Source organism: Arachis ipaensis, chromosome B04 (assembly GCF_000816755.2).
Source record: "Arachis ipaensis cultivar K30076 chromosome B04, Araip1.1, whole genome shotgun sequence".
NCBI lineage: Eukaryota > Viridiplantae > Streptophyta > Magnoliopsida > Fabales > Fabaceae > Arachis > Arachis ipaensis.
The window spans coordinates 30,731,126-30,743,333 of NC_029788.2; the positions used below are offsets into that span (position 1 = coordinate 30,731,126).

Consider the following 12,208-nt stretch of genomic DNA (forward strand, 5'->3'; position numbering starts at 1 on the left):
TTATTTCGTTAAGCTTGAATATCTGTATGTAATGTGAAGTTCAAGGATTGCCTTCGGCGTCCCGGAGCCTTACATCTTACAATATTGGGCACTGTTACCATACTGAGAACCTCCCATTCTCATTCCATACTTTATTGTTGTTTTTCAGATACAGGTCGTAGTCCACCTCAGTGAGATTACGGATATGGTGACAGAGAAGAGTATGGTTTCTCCTTGGTTTATTTATGTTTTTCTTTGTTATAGTTGCTCTCACATCTTTTGTATATTTATCTTTATGGCCTTAGTGGCTTATTTGAGAGAATAGTTGTATAAGCTATTTTTAACTCCAAACTTTATATGTCTGTATATACTAGTCGGCTTAAACTCTGCAAGTCGCGACTAGTCCCCCATGATTATTATACTATTATATCTATATATATTCCATTCTTTTGCATCTATATCTTGTATCTTATGCATTAGCTTCATGTGAACGTTTCGCGCTTTTGTAATTCTGTCTTTGAGCTATATCCGTCATCAGGCTTCTAGATTATATTATTTCCTTCTATATATATAAATATGTATAAGCCTCAGGACTGTCGTATCCTCTGATTAACCTTTGCTTTACGGCAAGAGGTAAGGCTTAGGGTAATTGGAATGTTACATTTAGTGCGATCCGTCCTCGTGAGCCTGAGGGATGGATCGATTGTGCTTCATTGCATACTCTGGGTCATTTTTCTTTCATGCTATTTAGGTTATCTCATGGATATTGCATACATGCTTATTTGTGAGTGCCTTTTGGGATAATTGAAGAGCTAGACTTTTGATATTGAGACTGATCACCTTGATATCGACTTGTTTGGTGTGGAAAGGAAACCCGAATGGCAACTTGCGAATGAGGTCGATCACGTTAACTGAGAGGTGTGGAGGATGGCTAACCTACCCTATGCGTTACGAGCTCAACATGTTCCGAAAAACCAGTTCGTGGAGTTGCGGCATATCGGCTGGTGGGTGCGGCTTAACACTAGTGGCAACAGGAGTAACGATTGACGCTTTTGCGGTTTTTACTTATGATTTTCGATTTCTAACTATTATGGTGTTGAACCATGTTGAAAAGTTTTAATGTTTATAATGACTTTGAAGATTTGGTTTGGAACGTTGGTTTGGAACTTGGCTTGAATGATTTGGTTTTGAAACTAAGTCAGAAATTTTGATTTGATGACATGATTTAAAAGAAAAAGTGAGTTTTAAGATTTTCTTGATTTGTGATTTTAGTTTATAATTTATCTTATCAACAAGGGATTCAACTTGAAATTATGATTTAAGGATTTTAAATGAATTTAAGAAAATTATGGTTCAAAGTAATTGATTTAAGAATAAATGATTTTTTAGTCCTTTGAAAAAGGTTTGATATTGATCTTATTTTGAAGGATATTGTTTAAAAAGAAAAAGTGAGTTCTATGATTTTACCAATTTTTGAACTTGGTTTCTAAATTATCTTGTTGAATGCGGATTTAAATTGAAAAGTTTTATTCGAGGAAACCGTGATTTCAAGTATTTGACTTACGAACAAATAATTTTGACTCCTTTGAAAAAGCGTTAACAAGGAACATGTTTAGATTGAATTTGTTTTGAAGGTTTTGAAAAATGTTACAAAATCGGTATTTGACTTAAGGAAAATTTTCAAATTCTTAATGACGATAATCAGCGTGATGCAGTGGAAGGCGAGAGAGCACATCGACACGGTAGGATGATGGTGAACGAGATGCTTTGGCAATTTTTGGGTTAATAACGTGGAAAGAAGAATGCTTCGTGGAGAATATATATGTATTACATCACGTGATACGATTTTCGAGGGCGAAAATCCTTTTAAGGAGGGGAGGATGTAAGAACCGGAGTTTTCACGAATAAAATAATTTAAATGCCCAAATTAAGTTTCGGAAAGTTAGAATGAGAATTTGGGGATTTAAATATGATTTTTGGACTCAGTAGGTCTTTCCGAGTCAGAAAATGTGTTTTCTGCGAAAAACCATAAAAAACCGTAAACTGGCAGTTAAACCGGTTGAACCAATTCAAGTCTGCCTGGTACTGCACGAGAAAAAGTAAAAACAGTCGAAAGCCTTAGAAAAATATTAGAAATAAAAAGCAGGGCGTTAGTGTTAAAAGTTTAGCCCAAAGTTGGGCCAAACGGGCTAAAAACACTAACGGGTTGGATCGAGCCCAAGTTGGGCCCAAGGTCCAACATATATAAGCTCATTAAATGAGTTTTTCAGCTCATTTCTTCCCCAAATGAAGAGAGGGGTGCAGCTGCCATGAGAGGAGAGGGAGAAGAGAAAATACTATTCACCCTCACCTTTCTTTTGCTAGTAACTGGAGCTACGGACCTCCGATTGACGAGTCGTTTGTGGCCACGCGAAGCTCTCAATGAGCTCTTCACTTATATCTAAATAAATCTGGTAAGGGCTCGCAGCTCACTCTCCAGTTTTGTACCCTAAGTTTCTGCACGTTTTAGGTTTGGTTTTTGAGCAAGTTTTGTGGTTTTGCTTATTTAGGTGATCTCTAGTAGCAGGTAATTATTGGGATTTATCTCTACTCACATTGGATAAGGTAAGGTTCTACTAAATTCTTGTGTTTAGTTATTTTGTGTATCTTAGGTTTTGATTTTGGTTATATATGTGTTGTTAGTTTGAGCTTTGGTGTTTGTTGGAGTTGGTTAAGGCTTTAGATCAAGTTTGGTGATTTCGTTTTGGTGTTTGGAGCATTTGGAAATCAGCCAAGGTATGGTTTTGGTTTCCTTTATGTAATATGTAATGTTTCTGGACACTTAGACTAGTTGACCCTAAGATAGGATTGAATGATATTGGTGCATAAATAATTATTTGTGAATTGATGTAATTGTTGGTTATATTGGATTAGTGTGGTTGATGGTGATTGTTGGGAATTATGGGTATTGATGAGTATTTATGGTGATTAGTTATATTGGTGGATAGTGAGGATTATGAAAATTTAAGGTAATAAGTTAATGTAAAATGTTGTGGTGGTTTGGAATAAAGGATATTAATAATTATATGATTTAATGATGATTATTGGTATTTTAATTATTATGAAGGTTGATGATGAATGTGAGACTTATTGTTGTTGATGGAGGTTTGTGATATGGTTGATGATTATGAATGCATATTGATATTGTTGGTAAGTGGATATGATTGTTTAAGAGTTGATAAATTGAGATATTGAATGATGAGATTTGTAATGGTTGTTGAGAATTTGAATGGTGGTATTAAGGAAATTGGATATGATGTTAGATTGAATTTAGAGTTGGATGAGGTGAGTATTAAATGGTTTATATGCTTGAGTGTTGAAGTGGTTGAGAAAGATTTGGTATGGACTTTGATGTTGATGAATTGGTAATGTAGATGGAAAATTATTAATGAGAGTTGATATATATGATATATTGATGTTGAGGTTGTGAATGAGGAAAGTGAAGGAAAAATGTGGTAAGCTTGGTGTAATATGGCATAGAGGATTAATTTTGATGAAAGGTGGAGTTTGGATTGGGTTGGTTTGGTTTTGGTTGTGTTTACAAAGAAAATGTGGAAATTGTGATTTTTGGGTAAAAGTCGATTTTTAATGAACTTTATCTGATCATAACTTTTTCCTCGGTTTTCAAAATCTGATGAAACTTCTCTAGAATTAAAGATCCTTGAAAACCCTTTAAATTGATATAAAGTTTGTGAAATTTGGAATTTTGTAGAGAAAGTTATGATTATTCAAAGTTGGTGTTAAAAATCTAAAATTCTGCAAAGTTGTAGAATTTCAGGATTTTCTAATATGTGCGGACGCACGGCCATGTGCGCACGCACAACCCTGCAAAAATTCTATTCTATGCGGTCGTACAGACCTGTGCGTACGCAAAGGCAGGGGAAAGGGCTCTAGTAGCAGCGCTAGCACAGGTTGTGCGTGCGTACATCAATGAAGAATTACGACCTGTGCAAACGCACAGCCTTGTGCGCACGCACAAGTCGGGAAGGGACGTCTGTTGGGGGCGCTCGCACAGCTTGTGCGAGTGAACAGATTTTATTAGTTTTAGTACCTGTGTGTACGCACACCCCTGTGCGTACGCACGCTTTCAAAATCTCCCTTGGCGTGCGCACACACAACCCTGTGCGGACGCACACGCCCTGTTACATAATTTTAAACTTTGTTTTCAACTATTTCACCTTCCCAACAAGGTCGTAAGCTTCTTTAACACCATTTTAAGACTCTTGGGCTTGTTTTTGGGTATCAGAATAAGGGAAAGGTCCTAGGAGGTTTAATTTCGGTTTTACTTTGAAAAGTTAGCAAACAGAGGTTTAGATTTCTGGTGTACTGAGGATGAGTTGGTTGAGAGAAAAGGAAGAGTGGTGAATATGGTGAGCGCTAACAGTGAATTGGGGAAATTGATGAACTATTGAGTTGTAATGAAAAATATGAATTGAGGATGGTTGAGATGAGTCGAGGACTCGAAGAGAAATGATGATCTTGATGAAAATTGAGAAATTGATGAACTAATGAGTTCGAAGTGGAATTAAGAACTGATGATGGATATGGAAGAAAAGTGTGCAGAGCCTATATCCCTGGCGTAGCAGATTTCTTTGCTGCATGAGTAGATGTTGTTGAAAGTGATTTGAGGATGAAGTTATTGGATTGTTGAAAGTGTGCGGAGCCTATATCCCCGGCGTAGCAGATAGTTCTGCTGCATAATTTGTTGTGGTTATTTCCTTCTCTACTGCAGGAAGTGTGCGGGGTCTATATCCCTGGCGTAGTAGACTCCCTACTACATGAGTGTGTAGGGCACTATATCCCTGGCGTAGCAGAAGAGCTGCTGTATGAGTATGCAAGGCACTATATCCCTGGCATGGCAGAAAAGGCTACATCCAGGAGGATGTGTCGGGTTGGCATATACGGACTAACAAGTGATATCACGAGCTGATAGGATAGACATTCATCATATGCATCTTTTATGTGCTTGTTTGCTTTGATTACTTGAGGTTGCCTAATTGTATAATATGCTTACTTGCTTCTTGAATTAATTGTGATATATGATTATTACCTATGTATTACTTGTTTACATTAATTGTGTTTGTCTGGTCCTGAGGAGGTTAGGTAGGTGGTGGCGATGGGATCGCACGGAGGTTAGGGTAGCGAAGGCTGTAGGATACAGCAGTGTAACTAGTTTTAGTTAGAAATCCCTTAAGTCTAGATAACCCGGTTTATGGTTTAAGTTTCTTTACGTATTTATGTTATTTCGTTAAGCTTGAATATCTGTATGTAATGTGAAGTTCTAGGATTGACTTCGGCGTCCCGGAGCCTTACATCTTACATTATTGGGCACTGTTACCATACTGAGAACCTCCGGTTCTCATTCTATACTTTGTTGTTATTTTTCAGATACAGGTCGTAGTCCACCTCGGTGAGATTGCGGATATGGTGACAGAGCAGAGTATGGTTCCTCCTTGGTTTATTTATATTTTTCTTTGTTATAGTTGCTCTCACATCTTTTGTATATATATATATGGGCTTAGAGGCTTATTTGAGAGAATAGTTGTATAAGCTGTTTTTAACTCCAAACTCTGTATGTCTGTATATACTAGTCGGCTTAAACTCCGCAAGTCACGACTAGTCCCCCATTATTATTATACTATTATATCTATATATATTCCATTCTTTTTGCATCTATATCTTGTATCTTATGTGTTAGCTTCGTGTGAACGTTTCGCGCTTTTGTAATTCTATCTTTGAGCTCTATCCTTCATCAGGCTTCTAGATTATATTATTTCCTTCTATATATATAAATATGTATAAGCCTCAGGACTGTCGTAACCTCTTATTAACCTTTGCTTTACGGCTAGAGGTAAAGCTTAGGGTAATTGGGATGTTACAATATACATGTCGCCATCATCCGAACCATTAGCTTCATCTTCTATAACGTTGTCAATGTCCTTTTTCCAAGGACATGTTGTCTTCTTATCTCCTTCCATTTGACAAACGCTACAACATTGCCTCTTCTTCTTAGATGGTTGTCCTGAGCCTATATTAGTTTGATGCACATACGGATTGCTACTTTTAGCTACACCTGACTGAGGTTGATTAGTACCTTCGTCTGCAGCCTTGTAAGATGAGTACAATCCCATATTATGTCATGTGTCTCTTCGTATCTCTCTGTTATTTTAGCAGCAACAGTAGCCAATTGTTTAAAAAATTCCATCAAGGCACTTTGACGACTAATAACAATAGCATCCTTGGTGAACCCACTTAGATCATTGAGTGCTAATTTCACCTTTTTTGTCCATCTAACCAATACCAATGACCGGGGAATCTCACAAATGTCTCTGTGGTATGCGAAATTGTTACTCTGTGGTTGTAAAATTTGTTGTTCGTTCTCTCCCTGGCAATGGCGCCAATAACTGGTGCACAATACCATGGTCCAAACATAACTTCACAACTTCGCACAAATAACCAGTAAGTGCACTGGGTCGTCCAAGTAATAAAACCTTACGTGACTAAGGGTCGATCCCACGGAGATTGTTGGTATGAAGCAAGCTATGGTTATCTTGTAAATCTCAGTCAGGCGGATATTAAATAGTTATGGAGTTTTTGAAAATAAATAATAAATAAACATAAAATACTTATGTAAATCATTGGTGAGAATTTCGGATAAGCGTATAGAGATGCTTTTGTTCCTCTGAACCTCTGCTTTCCTGCTGTCCTCATCCAATCCTTCCTACTCCTTTCCATGGCAAGCTTTATGTAGGGCATCACCGTTGTCAATAGCTACATCCCATCCTCTCTTGTGAAAATGGTCCAATGCGCTGTCACTGCATGGCTAATCATCTGGAGGTTCTCGATCATACTGGAATAGGATTTAATATCCTTTTGCGTCTGTCACCACGCCCAGCACTCGCGAGTTTGAAGCTCGCACAGCCATCCCTTCCCAGATCCTACTCGGAATACCACAGACAAGGTTTAGACTTTCCGGATCTCAGGAATGGCCATCCATGGGTTCTAACTTATACCACGAAGACACTTAATAACTCGGACTCGGTCCCCTGTATTAGATATCCAAGAGATATCCATTCAATCGAAGGTAGAACGGAAGTGGTTGTCAGGCACGCGTTCATAGGGAATGATGATGATTGTCACATTCATCACATTCATGTTGAAGTGCGAATGAATATCTTAGAAGCAGAATAAGTTGAATTGAATAGAAAAACAGTAGTACTTTGCATTAATTCTTGACGAACAGCAGAGCTCCACACCTTAATCTATGGAGTGTAGAAACTCTACCGTTGAAAATACATAAGTGATGAAGGTTCAGGCATGGCCGAGAGGCCAGCCCCCAACGTGATCAATATGATCTAAAGATGAACTAAAAATCATAAGATGTCTAATACAATAGTAAAAATTCTTATTTATACTAAACTAGTTACTAGGGTTTACAGAAGTAAGTAATTGATGCATAAATCCACTTCCGGGGCCTACTTGGTGTGTGCTTGGGCTGAGCTTGAAGTTTACACATGGAGAGGTCATTCTTGGAGTTGAACGCCAGTTTGTAACGTGTTTCTGGCGTTCAACTCTGGTTTGTGACGTGTTTCTGGCGTTTAACTCCAGACTGCAGCGTAGAACTGGCGTTCAACGCTCTTTTACGTCGTCTAAACTCAGCCAAAGTATGGACTATTATATATTTCTGGAAAGCCCTGGATGTCTACTTTCCAACGCAATTGGAAGCGCGCCATTTTAAATTCTGTAGCTCTAGAAAATCCACTTTGAATGCAGGGAGGTTAGAATCCAACAGTATCAGCAGTCCTTCTTCAACCTCTGAATCTGATTTTTGCTCAAGTCCCTCAATTTCAGCCAGAAAATACCTGAAATCACAGAAAAACACAGAAACTTATAGTAAAGTTCAGAAATGTGAATTTAACATAAAAACTAATAAAAACATCCCTAAAAGTAACTAGATCCTACTAAAAACAATGCCAAAAAGCGTATAAATTATCCGCTCATCACTCTGTCAACCAGAACTTTCACAATATGTTCGCAGGGAATTCCAAATGACTCCATTCTTAAACAGGTACACATGAAGATCATTTTTTCTTGACGAAATTTAACGGTCCACACAAATTTGGGCCTCCCATGCTTACACACAATTTACTTTATGCAATCATCATTATTTTCTATGTTTAACACCCGCATTGATCCAGCTCTAGAGAGAAATGGCCGAAACAATAGAAATAGCTCATGAATGTATAACTCAGCAGCAAATCTCTCTAGCAGCTCTATACAAGTCTGCATGACGGGAACCCCACGTGTAGATTCATAATCAGCATTAAATTTTTTAAAGCGAAGTGTGCAACACACCTTTGAAAATGCTCTACAAAACTTGTCAAATCATACCGCGACCCCACATACCTTGCCACAACTGAGTGTAAACCTTCACATCTTGAGGTAGTTCTAAAGCTAGCAAAGAATTTTCCTCTTATATATGCAGTAGCCCACATATGCTTCTCTTCATACATGTTATTCACCCACGGCTTATCCTCAAGGCCAAATTCTTCAATAAGCTGAACCCACTTACGCTTAAACACGAAAATCTCGTAATCTCCCAACATGATTTTTCTGAATTTAAATGTAAACGATGGATTTTCAACATTACTAGTTGCATTTCGAATAAGGTGCCAATCGCATAATCTATGTCTGACTTCGAAAAATACTTCTCTTACTGCATTCCTAATCGCCATGGCCCCATCAGTTATTATTGAGGTCGGGGTCTTACCCTTCATTGCAAACATGAGCTGACGCAGGTGCCAAATATATGCATCAGTAGTTTCGTCCACAATTAACGCAGCAACAAAAACAATTGTTTGGTTGTGGTGGTTAACCCCGCTAAATATGACTAATGGACAACTATACTTGTTCTTCTTGTACGTAGCATCAAAATCAATAACATCTCCAAAGAGTTGGTAGTCTAGTTGGCTAATCCCGTCAGACCAGAACAAGTTACGTAACAAACCTCTTGAATCATGACATGCCTTGAAATATAATTGTGGATCCTTCAACCGCATATCCTCCAACTTCTTTAACACTCGTGCCGCATCACCAGAAATTTGATGCCTTTGCCGAACAATCTCATTGTACATATCTCTGGGACCATAGCCAACAAATTCATACCCGCCTGCTTGACTAGCTAGAAGACCAAATATCTGTGAAGTGCTAATCCCAGACTTTAGCATGTTCATCATTTGCATAATATCTACCTCTGATATTTTTCTGTGGGTAGGCAACATAGCACTGAATTGTGTATCCAATCGATCATGGTTGTGTTCGTCAGAGAAATAAAAGATATGCCACCTTCCAATTTTTGGTACAAATTTAACATCCATTCGGACTTCACACCCAGTTCTTGTTTCCAATCTAGGCTCCTTCTTCCTTTTTTCCATCGTGTAATATTTCTCCTCCCTGAATCCTTGCCTATGACATACAAACTTTTGTTTGTAAATCTCGCCAATACTATTCTTGAAGGTCTTGCTCTTCCTTGCACTAAAACCCTTCGACTTTGAGTACTTCAGATAAAAATCAAATGCAAGCTGCAAAGTAGAAAAGTGATATTTACCAATTTTATCCGCAAAATTTTTACTAAAATTCAAAGTTGTAATGTCTTGCAAGCATAAGCAGCTTCAAGGATATCTTCTGACTGATCAGCTTCAAAAAAATACGCTCCCTCAGTAAATTCATCTCCGAAATCTTGTTCGAATTAATTCTGTTCATCCATCATATCTTGGTCACAAACTAGCTCTTCTTGTTGGTTAATGTCATCGTCCTCCTGGTATTGCTCATTCTTCTCAGTGTCCGTAAATATACCTGACATCTTAAAAATGTCCAATGAAAAAAATAATTCAGCACACTCCGTCTTATAACATTACAAAAAATAAATAGATTCTAATATTGCTAGCAGGGACGGATCCAGAGATTTTAATATGGAGGTGCCAATTTTTAAATAATTTTTTTAATCTATAAAATAATTAACATATAGTTATTGGAGTTAGTTTTTTAACAGATTTATTAAGATACATATAATTATAATTTTTTTCCACAATTTTATTTTTAATATGATAATTACATAAATAAAATATAACAATATCAATTGTACATTATAAATTTATAAAATACCATATAATTTATAACAAGATTTGCTAAAAATTATCCCATATCTTATTAATTAAAATTCATTCTTTCAAAAGTTTTAAAAAATTTGAAAATAAATTATAAATTATTAATTATTTGAAAGACACAGTACCCTTATAGAATACAAGATATAAGATATCTTTATAAAATTTTTCTTTTAACAACGTAAATTTAGAAGAAAAATTAATATTTTTTACAAGAAAATAATATCTAAAGTACATAATGTGATTACCAAAACATAACTACGTAAGTTATTATTAATATAAAAATATGAATGTTAAATATATTAATATAAAAAAACAAATGATTTTTTAAAAAAATAAATATAGAAATTATTATATAAAAACTAATTTGAAAGGTACAAAGACTTGAGGGTATGATATTAAATTAGTTAGGTAAAAATATTAGTGAATTAAACAATTAAGACATAGATCTATTACATAGTGAAAAATAATACATATAAAACTATTAAATTACCTAATATTTGTTTTTATTTTTTAAACACAAATCTTATATATAAGTATAGTTTCTTAAAATTTTGGGGGGTCCAGGCCACTACTCGCCCCCTCTAGGTCCGTCCCTGATTGCTAGCTAATTAATAATAAAAAATAATAAAATTTATTTACTTTTTAGTATTTCTCAATGTCTGAGAATTATTAAAAGATAAAAAATATTTTTTAATTACACAATCAATTTCACGAATAAAGTATCGAAATGAAGAATTGCAAAATTAGAGATTCTATTCACTGACATCGATTTTGTAATCAAAACGATGGATTATTTTCTGAACACTATAATAATAAAATTGATTTGACCTTTGCTGATTGCTGCAACTGTAATTATCAATTAATGATGAACAAATAGTGGATATTAAATGGACGGATAAAAAATAGAAAAAAATTGGATATTAAGTAGATGGATATCCGAAAGAAAAAAAATAAAATTTTTTATAATCAAAGAGATTGATACATGATTTTAATGGTGGGATTGAATAATTGGTGATGGATTATTCACCAATTAATAATGTTAATATTAAAGAAAATATAATATTAGAGTATCTAAATCAAAATAAAACTTTAAAAATTGAAGATATAATTTTAAAGATAAGATAGATGAATAATAAGATAATAATTTATAAAAATGATAACAAAATTGAAATAGGCGTAGTACACACTTCAATCAATTGGGTAGCACAACCAATCGATTGAATTTGGCAAATCCATATTGTTTTGATGAATTCAATCGATTGGGTAACACAACCAATCGATTGAACTGTGAGACCTCAGGTTGTTTTGAAGCATTCAATTGATTGGGTAGTATAAACAATCGATTGAATTATAAAAAACCCACATTTTAGTCATCGTTCAATCGATTGGGTAATATGACTAACCGATTGATTTTTGCGAAAATCATGCTGCCTTGCAATTTTCAATCGATTGTTTTGTGATAACAACCTGTAGTCCAATCGATTGAATTATGGAAAACCTGAAATTCAATCGATTGTTTTGATAATCCAATCGATTGATTTTCAAAAAAAACACGATTTCGTAGTCCTGGACGAACGTCACGGATCAAATATAATCTTTTAATCGATTGGAATAGCCAAAAAGTTTATTACGATCAATGGAAGATCTTATTCGTTATTGTTTTTGTTTTTGAATGTTAATAAACATAATAGATTAATGATAAAATAATAATTTATAAAATAAAAAATAATTTTTATGATTAAATAAAATATATAGGGTTAATTTATAATTAAAATTAGATAAGGACTATTTATCAGTTATTAAAAAACTTAAAAAACATATTTTATTATGGGACCATTTAATGGTCCAAACGTTTTGGTACCATCAAATCTAGTGCCCACTTATATGTATAGGAAGTTGTTTTGTAATTGCGGTAAGCTATACCTCTTATAAAAATTTTATTTATTTTATGTTCTAAAGACATGTTAATTTTATGAATTAAAATTTTTTATAAAAAATATCAAAAATTTAATTTTTTAATATAT

At 35.0% G+C, this 12,208-nt stretch overlaps 1 protein-coding gene across 1 annotated transcript; it reads right to left on the minus strand.

Moving 5' to 3' along the window:
* LOC107636257 (protein FAR1-RELATED SEQUENCE 5-like) lies at window positions 8,292-9,880 on the minus strand. Its single transcript, XM_016339780.1, has 3 exons — window positions 9,803-9,880; window positions 8,425-9,599; window positions 8,292-8,301 (listed from the first exon to the last, which is right to left on the minus strand). Exons 1-3 carry the CDS (start codon window positions 9,878-9,880, stop codon window positions 8,292-8,294), a joined length of 1,263 nt encoding a protein of 420 aa, XP_016195266.1.

Coding starts and splice junctions, on each gene's coding strand:
- LOC107636257 (XM_016339780.1), bottom strand. CDS start 9,880: ATGTCAGGTATATTTACGGACACTGAGAAGAATGAGCAATACCAGGAG. Junction 9,600..9,802: donor TTAACCAACAAGAAGAGCTA/GTTTGTGACCAA, acceptor TCTACTTTGCAG/CTTGCATTTGATTTTTATCT.